The 17,947-nt window shown below is 45.9% G+C and overlaps 1 protein-coding gene across 4 annotated transcripts in view; it reads left to right on the forward strand.

The window, feature by feature from the left end:
- LOC147892913 (uncharacterized) overlaps positions 1-15,947 on the forward strand; it is a 39,003-nt gene extending 23,056 nt beyond the window's left edge. For all 4 annotated transcript variants that reach the window (XM_087387052.1, XM_087387049.1, XM_087387050.1 and 1 more), the window contains one exon: positions 15,444-15,947. In XM_087387052.1, coding sequence (XP_087243178.1) covers positions 15,444-15,657 — 214 coding nt within the window. In that variant the 3' untranslated portion in view covers positions 15,658-15,947. The remainder of the gene's footprint in view (positions 1-15,443) is intronic.
- Positions 15,948-17,947: the final 2,000 nt, after the last annotated feature.

Here is a 17,947-nt window from a genome sequence, read left to right on the forward strand (position 1 = left end):
GGAATGATTATACACAGGTTCGAATAAAGTCCAGCAACGTCTATATTGACCAGCCTCCCTCATCCATGATTCTGAAGAACCTCAAGGGGTTCTTTTACCACAGAATTGGAATGGTTACAGAAATTTGGATCACCTCGTACTAACTCCCCGTAAGTGTGATAGAGGTGGTTGTCTCCACATTGGGTCTAACTGTGCTACTATGCTCCATGTGCCAAAGGATCTGTTTGGTCATGGCGCACTATGCACACATTATGGAACAATATGCCTTTGAGCTGCCAATATCTCTTTTTTAAACCTCAGACCTCCAAAGGGGTGGTCTCTTCTAGCTCTCTACATCGCAAGCTGGTGTGAGATACCTCCACATCTTCATGAGGCTTGTAATCAAGGTTGAACGTCTTCTTGAGGCATCAGTGAAGATCCAATTGGGCAAGACATACAAGCTCCGGAGTGCTTTGTGAGAATGCCATGGTGTAGAAATTGCTTGCATGGCTTCATTCGTATTCGTTTTGATGGATCCTTTCATGCTGTCAAGCCAACACTGTGCTTGCCCAATCATTTCTACATCATTGACCCTTCCACTTAGGGAAGGATCGCCAATAACCATGCTTGCTGAGCGTGAGGCTTCTTAGGGTGCATGTGGACCTGCTCATAGGAACTTCTAGATGAGGCTTCTTAACATACCTAGCGTGCCATAGCCAACCAGATGCGGTTCACTACCAAAGCTGTATCTCCAAGGGAGAGAGCTTTGTGGGCTTTCTGGGATAGCTTGCTATGGATCCTCCTTGCTCTCCTTAGCCCTTGCCCTCTCCTCTTCTCTCCTCCTTGCTCTCCTCTCCAACCTCTCCTTCTTGCTCTTCTCAGCCATTGCCCTCTTCTCCTTGCTCTCCTCAGCCCTTGCCCTCTCCTCTCCTCCTTGTTGTCCTCTCAGGCCTTGTTGTATGACATGCATATTAATAATAATTACATATATAATATATATATTTTTAAACCTTAAAAATCGAAACTCCTTTTCCACCATTTCTCCTAGTGACCGAAACTCCGAAACACCGTTTCCCGCTCGTTTCCGTTTCCGCGTTTCCGAAACTCTTGGGAACTATGAATGCATAAGAAGTGCTCTCGTATCTCCACTATTGCTAGTGTGCATAGCCTACAGATCCGTTGCTCTCTAGGTGTGCCTGCAGCCCTCCCTACCTCGATCCTCAATTGGTGAGACGAGAGTCACCTCTATCCTATGGCAATCCTCAGTGTGTGGGTAACTCACCTATCCCCGAGGTACTGGGGCCTGATGATCAGTCCATCACTTGATATCCTCAGGTTGTGGTCCCGATAAAACTGGATCTTGGTAAGAAACTTCTAGTCCCCTCCCCAAGTCTGTGATGTATATATAGCTGAAGTAGATCCAACCGTATGATGCGGTTGGACCCCTTCAAATGTGACATCTACTTGTTTGTTATGTGTCCTAATTGACCTGCGTTCCCGGTGTTTGCAGAATTCTCTCAGTTCGTAAATGTGCTTGCATGCTCTCCTTGTTCTTTGCGAAGAATACCACATCATTTGCGTGATAAGTATTAGCAAAGCGTACCTTGCAATCTGAACACCTTCCTTGCTGTGTATTCTCATACACTCTTCCAAAGTATCGATAAAAAGACCGGAAAGTGTTGGTGAGAGGGGGCAGCCTTTTTTGACCCCTATGTCACTGCTTATTACAGCTTTTCCCTAGGAGCATGACCCATCCACTAGCAGTAGTGCTAACTCCGCTAGAACCCTCTCATAGAGTCGACATGTGGCTTATTTGAGTTCTTGAGGACTTTAAGCTTCTCCAAATTTTCCCATAACTTCTTACATGGTACTATGTCAAAGGCTTTCTTGAAATCTATAAAATGGCAGTAGACAACCTCTTTCTTTAGTTGCAGCCTTTATGGCATTCAGATGATCAACTGTCGAATGTTTAGGATGGCGCCCTCACTCCTTTGTTCCTCTGCCCATTTGCTGATTTTTTGATCAGGTACAGTTCCATATAACTTTTCCATTAGGCTACTCACCATGATTGCTCGACAATTCTTAGCCATCTTGCTATCTCCCCCCTTATGGATCAGCACAATCTACTAAGCTGCTGATATGATGGGAATCCTTCCTTTAGAGCCATATTTATAAGCTTGGTAAGCATTTTCTTTGTCTCCTTGCCTCCCTATGTCAACATTTCGGCTACTAGCCCTTGTGCGTCTGGAGCTTTCCCATTAGCTTAGTTTTTCCAGACCTTTTCCCATGTCTCCCTTTGTTATGATTCCATTTGTTACTTTGATAGTATAGTTGTGGTCGATCTTCTCTTCCCCATCTTTTTCACACACACACACACACACACACACACACACACACACACAGAGAGTCTATTAAAAGTCTTTGAAAGACTGAAGGGTCTATGAAACTGAAAGAACTTGATACAATGAGCTGAAAGGTTGAGCCTCTAAGCAGGCATCAACACCAAAGATGAACAAAAAAGCCATAGTCATGACGATACCAATACACAAAGAGAAGTCTTTGAGCTCATGAAGAGGGGGATGACAACACTCTGATTATCATCTAGAAGTTGGCGAAGAGGTCAAGCCTAAGAGGGGCTTGGTGATTGATAAGGATGTGGTGGCATAGAGCCTATGAGTGTGCTGACAATTATTAGTATGTGACGTGTCTGGTTCACTTGGTAGGCCATGTTGGGATTTGAGTCGGAGTTGTCGGTGAAGAGCCTTACACTCATAATCGTACCACCTATTACATGGCACAGTTCTAAAGGCGGTGTGGTGTACCAGAAGGCATGAAGGGCAGCTTCGTGCAGTGATCGGCTAATCAACGTGGCCCGGTCCTGTAGAAGGGGTATGTGGTCAATATAGGTGAGTAAAGTGTAGAGTTGTGCAGAGTATATGGGTGAGAGTTTGTGGCATAGTTGCACGAAACGCCCGTTTCGTGGGCAGAAACAGAAACGGCAAAACGGAAACGCCGTTTCGTAAACCCTGTTTTTTCCCCTAATCCTAAAAACGGGATTTCGGCGCCTCTCTTCGTCTTTCGCCGCCTCCCGCCTGTTCCACTCCTCTTGTGCATCCTTCCTCCTCTCTCCACCTTCTTCAAGCTCTCTCCATCCCATCCTTTGCTCTTGGACCTACCGTCACCTCCATCCTTCTTTGAGCTCTCTCCGTCCTCTTCATCCTTTGCTCCATCATCTCCATCCTGCAAGCTGCAGCCTGCAGCTTGGCAGCCTGCTCTCCTGACTCCATCCCTCCATCCTTCTTCTCTCCATCCTCTCTTTAATCTTACCTTCTACCTCTCCATCCTCCTCCTCTCCATCCTCCTTCACTTCTACCTCTCCATCCTCTCCATCCTCTTTTACCTCTATCTCTCCATCCTCCTTCTACGGTCTACCTCCCATCCTTTCTCACGAGTCACTTGTGACCTCTCCATCCTCCTTCTCACCTGAGACCTCTCCATCCTCCTCAATGCCGAGAGATGCTTATTGGGTCCATGTCTCCCTCCTGGATAGTTATAAAGGAGGCGGTGGCTCCAAGAAGTGGAGATGCAACTATTGCGGCATAAGCAAGACGGGGTCTGTCACACGGGTGAAAGACCATCTAGCAGGTGTTCCCAGCAAGGATGTAGGACCTTGTGAGTTCGTGCCTACTGCAGTGAAAGGTGGCCTAACAGAATGGAAGTGTGCGCGTATGTCAGCCTTGGCTGCAAAAAGTGGAGAACAAGGGCTGCAAGATGAAGAAGAGGCTGCTGACACTGAGCCATTGGATGATGCCAGCACATTGGGTTCTGCAAAGAGAAGTAGAGGGGCATCAACTACATCGAGCGCGGCTCCTAGTGCCACAAGAACACCCTTGCCACATGGATCAATTAGTGTGGATGCTAGTGCGGGGAAAAGAGGATCACTGCAAAGGTCTAGCATTCAAGCACGCTTGCAAAAGCAAGCAGTGAAGGAGGCCACTAGTGAGCTCACAAAGCTCTTCATACAGTGTGCAATACCCTTTCATGTGGCGAAGACTACACGATGGAGGAAGGCCATGAGAGCCGTAAGCCGCATTGGGTATGAATGGGAAGGGCCTACATATGAGGCCTTGCGGACAAGAGAGCTAAGAAGAGAGAGGGAATGTGTGGAAGACCAAATGAAGCCCTTGAAAGAGACTTGGAAAAAATATGGATGCACACTCTTATGCGATGGATGGTCAGATGCACGCAAGAGGAATGTGTACAATATTTTAGTGTCTTCTTGCAAGGGAACCATGTTCTTGAGAGCCATAGACGCTTCCACTGCAGGTACAGTGATTACAGGGCTGTATATTTGGGAGCATTTACGGGCAGCCATTATGGAGATAGGTGTTGAGTATGTGGTGCAGGTGGTGACAGATAATGGCAGCAATTGTGTGTCAATGGGTGCCATGTTAGAAGATGAGTTCCCTAAGATTGTGTGGACACCCTGTGCCTAACATTGCCTTGATCTTTTGATCGAGGACCTAGGGAAGATACCTTGGATTGATGCCATCTTCTCCACAGCCCGCAGTATCGTGAAGTTTGTCACGAAGAGACCCAAAGTCCTCAGCATCTATCGGGCTTACTGACACGTCTTAGCACTCCTGAAACCCGTGATCTGCAAAATAACCACACACAACATCAGAACTGAGCAGGCTGCTCACCACCCAACCGTGACATCTACGGGATGTGATCCCGAATCAGAAGATGTCCCCTCCGAGCCACGAGCTGAGCTACTGGCACGAACTCCCAATCAGATCCCAACCAGCCTGGTGTCCCATACCACCAGGTGGCGCTGTGAAGCCCTGAATCTGCCACTGGGCCTTGGGCTACGCTAAGATGCAGGCGCGCGTCCGCGACACAATCCAGGATCAGACCTAGCACCTGGGAACGAGACTTGCTCCCAACTGCACACTGAGAACTGAACCCCCTGGGCCTCTTTTATAGACTCGGGCCCCGGCGCCAAAAATAGCGAAGACCTGTAAATAGTTCGTACCCTTGCCACTCAACCCGAGAATCAAGCCTGCCTAGCTCTAAGCCTCCCCAGGCTAACCTGAGCTAGTTCTGTGTACCTAGTACACGTCAGATACTAATCCGTGCACATGACATACTCCCCCTCCTCTAAGAACTCACTCCTGAGTTCGCTAAGAAATCTAGAAATGTTCTTTGGAGGTTTTGTAATGTCTCCCATGTTGCATCCTCCTCAACACGATCCTTCCACTTAATCTTGTATTCCGTGATAGTACGATTTCGAATCTGTCTTTCACGAAATTCAAGAATAGATTCAGGTTCGTGAGGAATAAAAGTCAAATCTGTAACTTCTATAATCTCATGAGGAGAAACAAGTTGATCATCTGCACCCAATACTTCTTTCAGTCTACTGACATGAAAGACTGGATGTACTTTAACATCAGGAGGCAATTCTAGTCGATATGTAACTGGTCCAATTCTTTTAATAACCTTGAATGGGCCACAGTATCTGGGGGATAATTTTGGAACCAAACCAATACTTAGGCTCTTGGATTCCTTAGGAATTCTCAAATATACCATCGTTCCTTCAGAGAACTCTCTGGGTGAACGATGTCTATTAGCATAAAATCTGTCCCGATCTTGGGCACTTCTAATAGACTCCTTGGCAAACTGCAACATTTCCTGCATGTCTTGCAAGAAGTTCTTAGCAGTATCATTTTGAATCCCTTTTAATCCTACCATAACTGGTGACTTAGGTTGAAACCCGTACATAAGCATAAAAGGACTATAACCTGTACTAGAATGCTTTGCACTGTTGTAAGCAAATTCAATCATGGGTAGATAATCTTCCCATGAAGACTGTCTCTTAGATACATATGCCCGAAGCATGTCTTCAACCAACTGGTTGACCTTCTCTGTACTGCCATCGGATTGTGCATGATCCGAGGAACTCATACTTAGAGTAGTTTCCAACTTCTCAAATACAAGTGTCCAAAAGTTACTTGTAAACTTTGAGTCCCTGTCACTGACTATGTCAGATGGCAAACCATACAACTTGAACAAGTGGTCCACAAACTCGTGAGCCAACTGAACAGCTGAAATAGTTGTTCTTGTAGGTAAGAATCTAGCCATTTTTGTCAAACGGTCGACTATGACCCAAATAGAGTCATGACCCTTGTCAAACGGTCGACTATGACCCAAATAGAGTCATGACCCTTGCGCGTTCGAGGCAAACCAGTAATAAAATCCATGGAAATACTTTCCCATTTATTACCTAGAATCTGTAATGGCTGTAATAAGCCCGCGCTTCTAAGGCGTTCAGCCTTAGTAACCTGACAAACTCGGCAACCTACTACATAGTTCTCAACAAATGCACGCATCTTAGGCCAATAAAAGGTATGCTTCACAAGAGACAGAGTCCTATGTATACCTGGATGTCCCGCACTAGGAGCATCATGACACTCCCAGAGAATCTTGGATTTAAGGTCCAGAACATCAGGCACACAAATCTTTTCATTCCGGAACAGCAAGCCGTTCCTAATCATCCACTGACCTCCCGCCGCCTGTATCCTAGGTGGCACAATCCCTGAGTCCTGGTCAACCATGGAGCTCCCATCCTGGACTCTCTGCCAATAAGAACTGAAATGACTATCAGTTGCGTATAGCCCTCTCAAGGATTGAAATAGGTCTGAGGATATTTCCGTAAATGACAAAGCATTTACAAACTTAACTCGACTTCAGGCATCCGCCACACTATTCAATGAACCCTTACGATAACGTATTTCGAAATCAAAATCCTGCATTAATTCTGCCCATCTAGCTTTCCTTCCTCTCAATTCTGATCCATCACACACATACTTAATTGACTGGTGATCAGTCAATACAAGGAACTTTGAACCATACAAGTAGTGTCTCCAAACCTTGAGAGCATACACTACCGCATAAAGTTCCTTCTCAAGTGTGGGCCAACGATACTGAGTGTCGTCTAGCTTCTTACTCTCAAAAGCTACAGGTCTGCCCTCTTGGAATAAAGCTGCCCCAATCGCATAATCGCTCGCATCGGCCTCTAAAACATAAGGCCGGGTGGGATCGGGTAATGCAAGAACGGGTGCTTCCTTGATAGATAACTTCAAGGTTTCAAAAGCCTTGTTCATTGCATCATTCCAAGGGATCGGCTGAGTAGACCTGCGTCCACGACCTTTCAATATGTTGGTCAAAGGTGCCGTGATATGTGAATAATCACGCACTGACTTCCGAAGAAATACCGTAAATCCTAGGAAAGAATGAAGTTGTTTCACAGTCTGAGGGATAGGCCATTCTAAAACCTTCTGGATACGATCCAGTTCAATGCTAATACTTTCAGAAGAAATCTTGTGTCCTAAGTAAATGATCTCCTTCATAAAGAAGTCACATTTACTCATCTTGGCATAAAGCTTATGCTGTCTTAGAACAAGTAAGACAACCCGGCGGTGTCCTATATGATCCTCAAGCGTTTTACTATATACCAAGATATCATCTAAGAACACTACAACAAATTTGTCCAGAAAATCCCTGAACAGATCGTTCATCATCTGCTGAAAAGTAGCAGGAGCATTGGTCAAACCAAAAGGTAATACGAGGAACTCGTAATGACCATACCTAGTCCGGAATGCGGTCCTATCTATGTGTTTAGCATAGATACGGATTTGATGATAACCCGTACGCAAATCAATCTTAGTGAAATACTTCGCTCCGGCCAAACGGTCTATCAAATCATCAGAACGAGGTAAAGGATAGCGGCTCTTAATTGTAACTTTATTTAATCGTTTATAATCTATACACATTCTCCAGGAAGAATCTTTCTTCTTTCTTAAGAGGACAGGTGCACCCCAAGGTGATTTACTTGGGCGGATATAGCCCATATTGAGGTAATCCTGAAGCTGGATAGCTAACTCATCCTCCTCTACCTGGCTCATCCTATAAGGTGGTACACTGATAGGTTGAGCCCCTGGGACTAAGTCTATGCGATGATCTACTGCCCGTTCTGGAGGTAAACCTTCCGGCAATTGAGCTGGGAATACGTCCTTAAAATTATCTAACAACATTCTCAATTCGCGGTGTTCAAACACACTTAATTCATTCTTGTTAATTACCGAAACAACAAATGAAGAAAGTGGAATCAAAACACACTGATAGACATCATAATGAGAAGTGTTTAATATATTCCGAAGCTGCATCGCAGATACAATAGGCCCCTGAGAAGGGGGAATCTTATCACACTGAATACAAAATTGGGTGTCCTTGTCTACAAAAGAAAGCGTATGCTCCGTCCATCCAATCTGGATATTGTGGGTTTTAAACCACTCTATCCCGATCAGCAAGTCTACATGCTCTAGATGCATAACATAACATGTGAGAGCTCCTGTGTAGGCTTGAATCCGGATGGGAAGCGCTTCAACCTTGCGATCCCAAAACTGCTTCCCAGCTGGAAGCTGCACCTCGTAGGTGTGGTCGCTAGGTACTGTGGACAGCCCCATCTTCTGCACAAATTTGTAATTAACAAAATTGTGAGAGCTGCCCGGATCAAAGAGAATGTGAACCTGTTGGTCCCTAACTTCTCCATAAACTCGGAAAAGATCATGGGAACCAAACAACGAAGTATTAAAGGTACAATTACAAGAAAGGGGGCAGGTAATGACATTTACTGAAATACCTGTCATCGTGACTTGGTTGGCTCCCTTGGCTGCGGTACGTGGACCCGCCTGGAGCTTCGGTCCTAGCACCAATTTTTGGTTCTTCCGCTTAGGACACTCATTCTTTGTGTGGCCCCGCTCCTCGCAATAAAAACATCGGCCTTCTTTCTTGAGCCTGAGAGTGCTAAGGAAACGGGCCTTACCATTCTTCGCAGGAGTTAAGCTTTTCCTGGAGGCGTTGTCCGTAGACTTCGTCTCCCCAATACCAGTTGCATGCTGAAAGAACTTTCGTTTGTTCTTTCCGCTCGTCTCGGTAACTGTGGTTGCCTTGGTACCGGCCATGGTATCATCATATATGCGCGCATATGTCATGGCCTCCTACAATGTTGTGCACTTGTTATTCTTAATCTGTAACTTATAGGAGTCTGGCAAACCATCCACGAAAAAACCTAACAAGGTTATAGGATCCATTTTAGTGGCCCTGGTTTGTAGATCCCTAAATCTTTGAAGATAAACTTCAAAAGTTAAATTCAATTTTGACATATCGAGGGCCTTGAGTTTGCCAACGATATCGTAGTCATCTTCCTTCTTCAGGAACTCCTTCCTGAAGATACCCTCAAATTCTGTCCAAGTATCAGGCTTAGGCTGGAGTTCTTTCCAGCAAAGCAAGGCTTTACCTGACATAAACCCTGCTGCAAGCTGAATCTTTTTCTCGTCTGGATAGGGGTGAAATTGGAAGTGTACTTGCCACTTGTGCAACCAAGTGTCAACTACCTCCTTTGTTCTTGATTTTTGGTCACCTGGAAAGGGATCCGGAGTGATATTCGGGCCTAGCACGGAAGCCATGGCATCCACATGCGTGAGTGCCTGAACCGTGCTAGCCAGAAGAGTCAAAGTTGCTTGTATCCCTTGGAGTTGCTGTGTCAACCCCGATTGATTAGCATTGACCTGCTCAAATTTACCATCAAGAGCAGTCGTAAACTCACTGAAGGCTTTCTTAGTTATCAGGTCGTCATAGAGACCCTGATCATCCTCTCCCACTGGAGTGTAATCTAAGTCCTGCTCTCCCATAGTGAACTCGGGATTTGGAGCATCAGACATGGCTGAAATCTGATTTGATTACAAACGGAGAGAAATAACTGACTGAAACGAAGCACAGAGGAAGATGGAACAGAAGAAAACCGTCCCAGATGAAGCTGATGGAAGGAGATGCTGAAATCTGGTGAATCGGAAGACCCAGAGTCACGGAGCCTCTCCGAACCCGCAAACCGGATGCGCAGGCTGCAGTAGAAACTGTACGGACTGCTGATGTGGCCTGTACGCCTGCTGGCGCAGGCCGTACGGTAGCTGCAGGTACAGGCGCAGTCGCTGTTCGGAGCAGCAGCAGGTACAGGAGCAGGCGGGACAGTCCGTACAGGCTGTACGGCTGTCGCTGAAGCTGTACGGACTGGTACAGAAGCTGCGGGAGCTGTGCAGGGCTGACGCAGGCAAGGACTGATGCAGGGGAGCTGATCGAAACAGGGCGTAGGCTGTACGGACGAGGCTGGCTGGGCACGAAACTCGAGGTAAGATCTCGAATCTTGGGGCTGCTTGTGGGTAGCCTAGCACCCAGCCCCCACCTATATAGGGTGCAGGGCTGCCTGATTTGGAAGCTGGGCTTCCAAAAAAGGCTGAGCCCCTCCAGCTTTGGAGGGGTGCTTTTTCGGAAAAAGCACCTGAGCCCCTCCAACTTTGGAGAGGTGCTTTTTTCCAAAAAAGGCTGAGCCCCTCCAGCTTTGGAGGGGTGCTTTTTCGAAAAAAGCACCTTCCTCCTGCGCAGGCTGCACGCAGCCCTAGGCGCAGGCTGTTCGCAGCCTGTTGCGCAGGCTGTGGACAGCCTATTGCGCTGGCTGTGGACAGCCTATTACACAGGCTGTCCCGCCTCTACTGCCTCGCCTACTGCGCCTTTTCCTAAGCTCCGCATCCCTTCGTCCCTTGTTGCAGTCTTTTTCCTGCACATCGCTCCTTCTTTTCTGCTCTCTTTCTCCTCCCTCTAAACTTCTCTCCGTAGCCTTCAGAAATTTCGATTCTATCTCACTCCTCTTCTTCTTCCTTTTCCAGATATCTCTTCACCCCTTCTACCCCAGGTAGTCAGCAAAAACGCAGCAGGAAATCTCGAATTTTAGGGCATACCTGGAAGAGAAATCCGTCAAAATTCTCGCATCAGAAGTTCCTACCTCAGGAGTTGGCTCTGATACCAACTGACACGTCCCAGCACTCCTGAAACCCCTGATCTGCAAAATAACCACACACAACATCAGAACTAAGCAGGTTGCTCACCACCCAACCGTGACATCTACGGGATGTGATTCCGAATCAGAAGATGTCCCCTCCGAGCCACGAGCTGAGCTACTGGCACGAACTCCCAATCAGATCCCAACCAGCCTGGTGTCCCATACCACCAGGTGGCGCTGTGAAGCCCTGGATCTGCCACTGGGCCTTGGGCTACGTTAAGATGTAGGCGCGCGTCCGCGACACAATCCAGGATCAGACCTAGCACCTGGGAACGAGACTTGCTCCCAACTGCACACTGAGAACTGAACCCCCTGGGCCTCTTTTATAGACTCGGGCCCCGGCGCCAAAAATAGCGAAGACCTATAAATAGTTCGTACCCTTGCCACTCAACCCGAGAATCAAGCCTGCCTAGCTCTAAGCCTCCCCAGGCTAACTTGAGCTAGTTCTGTGTACCTAGTACACGTCAGATACTAATCCGTGCACATGACACTTACAGTGACCTTGAGCTATTGAAACCTCCAGCCACAAGGTTTGCTTACATGTTCATAGTGGTGGAGAGGCTTGTGCGAGTGCGCTAGGGCTTGTTGCGCACGGTTGTGTCTCGGGAGTGGGGAGATTGGGATGATAGAGGCCAAGCAAAGTCTATCAAAGTTTTTCGCATGATCATGGATGAGTCTTGGTGGAATCAGGCGGAGGCATTAATCAAGTTGCAACTTGTCTCCTGGTGGGAGAAATATGGCAATTGTACTCCTACTTTGGTAAGAGTCTAAGAGACAAGTTCCAACGCCACTAGCTGGAGCTTAGTCGTTAAGTAATTTGAAGTTTTATCTACTACAAATATGTTTAAAGTTATCAAGTTCCTGATACTTATCTCGGCTTAATTGGCTTATGGCAGAAACGCCTTGCTATACGTGTTCTCTCACAGGACTGCAGTTCCGGTCCTTGTGAGAGGAACTGGAGCACTTGGGCCCTCTTTCATACAAAGAAGAGGAACAGATTGAGCACGGCTCAATTGGAGCGGTTGGTGTTTTGTCATTGCAACCTCCGTCTCCTTGAGTTCACCGCCGACTGCCCCGAACCTCGCCAAGTGAATGTAGACAAGGTGACGTGGAGAAGATGAAGGTCATACCAGATATCCCACGCGAGGAGCTGGACATATACACCATGTTGTATGAGGAGCTGTCAGCACCAGCACACCACACACGATCATACACTCAACCATTTGGAGATGGTGCTAGTACTTCAGTTGCACCTGATGGTCCTGATCGTGATGTTGATGATTCTTCTTCAGACAGTGACACAGATGCCTCGAACTTATCTGAGGACGCAGAGGATGACGATGACGAGGAGTCCATGGATGATGCAGATGATCAGTAGTCCTGCTGCTTTTTTTTATATCATCCATGGGTGCTTTTATTTTGAGTCTTGCATGACTCATGAGTCACGAGTCATGATCATGAAATTTGTGGATCATGAATCATGATCATCTATGGAGTCTGGACATTGAATACTTTCAAGTTTCAAGTTTCAAGTTTCAACTTGTGTGCTAAGTTTAAACTTTTAAGTACTTCAAACTTCTAAATTCAGATTCTTGTAATGCCAAACTTGTTAGTCATGACTCATGATACATGTTGATTTCATATTATTGAAGCATCATTCAAGAATTTAGAATCATAGAGGCATGAATCATGAATGATGCATTGATGCTTGAAGGCTGAAGCCTGAAGCTTCAGCCTTCAAGTATAGATAATTGTAATTTGTATTATGTATGATTTGCACTCTATTGATAATTATATTATGTATAAAAAATAAATTTTTGTACATAAATTGTATCATATTGCTGTTTCTTCTGTTTCCGTTTCGGCGGGGCCCGGAAACTCCGTTTCTTCCGTTTCCGTTTCGGCTGGTAACTATGGTTTGTGGTCAAAGTGTATGTCGTGATAGGTAGTGTAGATGGGTGGTAGAGCAAGGCAAGTAGTGGTGATATTGAAGAAGAGATATCTGTGATCAGCCCCAGGTGGTGTTGGTGAAACGGAGAAGTCTGCGATATGTGATGTGAAGGCAGGGGATCCCAAGATATAATCAACCTGGTAATAGGTCTCCATCCCTAGTCCAGGAAGCTTGCACACAGCCCAGAACTGTCCCTAGTGACCACACTTGGCCACACAGTTCCCCATAGTTGTCACTAGTGCCCAAAAAGTTAACTATCCGCTCAAAGCAAAAAAAGAAAGCATACATAAGCTTTCTCCTCTGTCAGGACTGCCATGACGAATAGTCTCTCGCCCTATGGGTCGCACATATCTTGCTATAACTTGTTTCCCATAAGAGAACTGGCATCGCAACACAACAAACACTATGGCAGTCACACCTGTGCCACCCCTCTGGAATAAATGACATTACGCTCTCACCAAGCATGGCAGAAAGGCATCCATTTCAGTTCCACAACACTAGTTCTCAGCTAAGGACTGTTCCTAGCAACCACTGCTGGGTCACACAGTCTCCCTTAGCTGACTCAAGTGCCCTCTTGACCTCTAACCTGCCCAGAGCTCAGTTAGAAAAAGCACAAATACCCAGCTAGCATCCGTGCAATCATGAGCCAGCAGAAAGAATTCACACTGCGAGTTCTTCTGCTCAGCATTAAAATGTTTAACTAGACTGAGATACCCTGCGTGCCCTGCTTGTCCTCCAAGAAGACTCGCAATTGCTGGAACAGCTCATCGAGACCAGCCTAGGTCCCAGGACTTACTTTTCTATTTACGGTTTACCACTTAAGCCTTGTGACCAGCCAGGGGGTATCTTTTCCAAGACGAGTTATGAAGGCATTAGCTAATGGCTGGCCATGCACGAATGACAGCTGATGACAGCCACAGGTGAGCAGCCTTGCCCACCTAGCCTATGTCCATGGTGCTGGCATTTACAACTAGCCTGGCCCTCCCGAAATACACTCGCCACCTGCAACTGCCAAATGGACAGCCCGACCTCCAGTCCTAGGTCACGTACTCCAACTACGTACGGGTCCCACACTCACCACCTGTAGTTACTGCCAAATGGACAGCTCGACCTCCAGTCCTAGGTCACGTACTCCAACTACATACGGGTCCCACAGCACCCGTTCATCCCTCATACTTTTCTTCATCTGGCATCTGTCCACCTTGTTTCTTTATCTCAGCCAATACTTTGTCTACGTATGCTTTCTCATTGAGCAGTGCCACAATAGTGGCTTCCAAGCTATCAACCTTCTCAACCAGCACTATACAAACCTTATGGAGATGGGTGGTGACATCAGAAATACATTTGGGTGGTCCCCCTACTGTGTAGGTGTTCGTAGCAGCTTCCAAAGCTTGCTTTCCACATGTGTCTTCCACGCATCCTTGCGTAGGCATTGTGCCAAATAATTCTGCAATTCCCTGCTATTTAAGAGTGTCATAAGTTTCCTTTTCTCAATTACCTATGAGGCATACTGTTTTGTTTGTTTCTTCTCACATATTTGTGTATTTGCTTGCAGCCAATGGTGATCCACAGGGCCTGCATCATCTGGAGCAGCAGCCCCCTTGGTAGGTCCTTGGGGTTCAGCAATGTCCAGCTGCCAAGAGTACGTGGGCACAGTTTTGTGGGAGCTGCTGCCGATAGAGCTCCTGTGAGTACTTTTCTTGACGTTCTTGCTTGATTTCTTGTTGTTTTGCAGGTACAGGGTCGGCTTGGAGAAGCCTCCTGAGCAATGCAGGCCCAACAGGGGCTGGAGCAGGGATGGGTCGATGGGACAGGCCAAGGAGTGGGCAGGTAGCTGGGGGTAGCCCTGCGATGGTAGGTGGGGGCTAGAGACAGCCCCGCACTGTGTGGGAGGGATGGGATAACCCAACAATGGTAGGCAGGGCTGGAAACAGCCCTGCACTGTGTGTGGAGGCAGGAGGGGGCTGGAGACAGCCCCTTGACTGTATATGCAGAGGCGGGAGGGATGGAACAGCCCTTTTGCAGAGGACTGCCCCGCAATGCAGAGGGGGCCTGAGGTGGGGCCCGTGACAGAATGGGAGAGGCTGGGAGGGGAGAGGAGGGGGTTGGGAGGGGGCAGAGAGAGAGAGAGAGAGTTTATTAAAAGTCTTGGAAAGACCTAAGGGTCTATGAGACTGAAAAGAAACCATATACAAATGAGCTGCATGGGTGGAGCCTCTAAGCGGGCATCTACACTCCAGACAAATTCAACATAAAACATAGATGTATGAGCCCATGGAGAGGATGGGAGCTGTGGTATCGCCTCACTGCAGTGGTCCTTTGGATGCTGGCGGAGGGGGTGCCCAAGGGAGAATGATGCAGACATACATGAAACATACACGTTTACAAACAGCCAATGGACATGAATGTCTACACATGCGAATGTGCTAGAAAGTTCACCACCCCCCCCCCCCCCCTTGCGGGGCCCCCTTTGCTTTTTTGGTGGGTATCTAGCACAACAATATATAGTTTAATGGTCTTAGTTCTTGCTTTTGAGCATGCAAGCACTTTTTCTTGCAGGGTTCTGACAATTCATGGTTCGGAGGATGAAATTGTGTCTGTGCAAAATGCGTTCGAATGCAACAAGACTGTGAGAAACCACTCTCTTTGGATTATAGATGGCGCTGATCACATGTACAGCCAACATGAAAGAGAGTTGGCAAACACATTGGTGGACTTTCTCAAGAATGATGTTAAGAAGTGCACAGATAATGAAGCAGAAACGACATTGTAACATTTAGCATTCAGGAACTTCCTATACATGGTTAAGTATAATATTGAAGCTTCTCTGAAAATTGTGCACTTAGCCAGAGGATACAGAAACACAATGATTCCTATATGCAAGAGTTAATTCAGTACCTTTTGGCGCAAGTAATATTGGTATGTTTAATCTAGGGAATTCTTAAAGGCAGCTAGCATTTGGAGTGTCATAAATATTCAACAAAAAATACATATATGGATGCTTAGGCACTCATACATACGCTTCTGTATCTATCTTGAATGGGAGCACATGCTTCTATTTTACCTGCTTATTTGAACATTCCTTTGTAAAACTGAAGCCTTGAGTATAATAACTGTAAATTTCCACTCACTATAATAAATTAATCATATTAGACTGCAGATTTGAAAGTACACGTTCACTAATGCAGCTGCCAGAAAGAAGTGCGAGATAGACAAAGAAGGCATCCTTTATTTCATGTGATGGGAAACCATCCTACGGGGCTTGTGGGAGGATCCACGATTACATCTTAGCAGAAAACGAAAGACTTCCTACGACTAAAACAGCTTTTTGGCAATGGGCCATCAAACATATATGAGCTTGAAGATAAGGCGAACCAACAAGATGCACAACAGGCTATTATCACGTCGAGAATTAGCAGGAGCAGCCAGACGAGAAGCACACAGATGGGAGAAGGTGAGGTCATTGCTCACGAACTGAGACTCAAGGCTGCAATTGTCCACTAACCTTTTGACCCAAACTGACCCCAAGGACCTTATGCCCAGGTTGTTTCCATTCTAACACCCCCTTCAAGCCGAGGACGGGGTACCTCAAAAGACCTGCAGTAATAAAAAGATTTCCTGCCAACAAACTCTGTGTAGCTTAAAGCAAAGAACTACCCTCCAAAGTTGACCAAAAATCACTAGTGATCAGGTACCAAACGTGTTTCCACCAAAGAGAAACTAATCAAAGATATATTGATGGAATCTTTCTGCGGATCAACTTTGAACAAACACACCAAAAACTGTAAGGGACTTAATAGACGACTCTGATTATTGAATGCATCTCAACCCTATGGGGTATTTTTGGCCATACACAAAAATGACTAATCATTGCTTTATTTTACATGAGTACCTAGAATGCATAGTCTTCATTAGGTGGACTATCAACCATGCACAATCTGGCAAAGTCCTCAGTTAGAGCATGAGCCCCTTATTTTTGTTAGCATCTTTATCCTTCTTCTTGGTGTCTTCCCGTTTCTTGAAATAGAACTTCCTTGTGTCCTTGCTTTCTGCAATACCCACATTGTGTTTTTCTGTTCTTCCCTTTTGAAGTGTTGCATGCATATGCTTTAGCTTCATCTACAACCTGTGTTTGACGATGTTCCTCATGCAAGAGTGTTGTTGTCATCTCATCCAATGTTATATCAGCATTCACATGCAAATTTTTTACAATTTCATCATATGCTGGAGGAAGACTTGAAAGCAGAACCGCTTTATAGTCATCATCATCGACTCGAACTCCTAGTTCATCTAGCTGATGCAATATTGCAAGCTTGCAATTCAGGTGTTCATGGAGTGTTACATCTACTTTTATAGACAAGGTGAATAATTCATGCTTTAGGAGAACCTTATAAATTTTCAAGTATGCACCAAAAGGGGTCTCGACTGTTATTCAATTTTCACGATTAGAATTTGAAAGATTCAAATGATGATTACACTTTGCACCTAATGCATAACCCAAAACACCAAGCACCTTTTCATTCTTATTGTCCCATTTTGTTGTAATGGCTTCTTTTCGGAAGCAGAGATGACGCCCCACATGCAACCTTAAGCCGAGTGGCCGAGATACAAAATTGGTTCGAGACGTTGTGATACCAATTGTAAATTTCCACTCACCCACTCACTCACTGTAATTAATTAATCACATTAGATTGTAGATTTGAAAGTACACATTCACTAATACAACTGCTACAAAGGAGTGTGAGATAGACAACAAGGTATTCTATATTTCATGTAGTGGGAAATCATCATATGAGATTCTCTCCATCCCTACGGGGCTTGTAAAAGGATCCATGATTATGTCTTAGTAGAAACAAAAGATTTCTAGGACTATCACATCTTTCTAGCAAAGGGCCATCAAACATATATGAGCTTGAAGGTAAGGTGAATCAACAAAATGCGCAATAGGCTATTATCATGATGAGAATTAGCAATGTGAGATAGACAACAAGGTATTCTATATTTCATGTAGTGGGAAATCATCATCCATCCCTATGGGGCTTGTAGGAGGATCCATGATTATG

The sequence above is a fragment of the Dipteris shenzhenensis genome, chromosome 16 (assembly GCF_047967505.1).
Source record: "Dipteris shenzhenensis isolate YYH24624 ecotype China chromosome 16, Dip_SZ_1.0, whole genome shotgun sequence".
Taxonomy (NCBI): Eukaryota; Viridiplantae; Streptophyta; class Polypodiopsida; order Gleicheniales; family Dipteridaceae; genus Dipteris; species Dipteris shenzhenensis.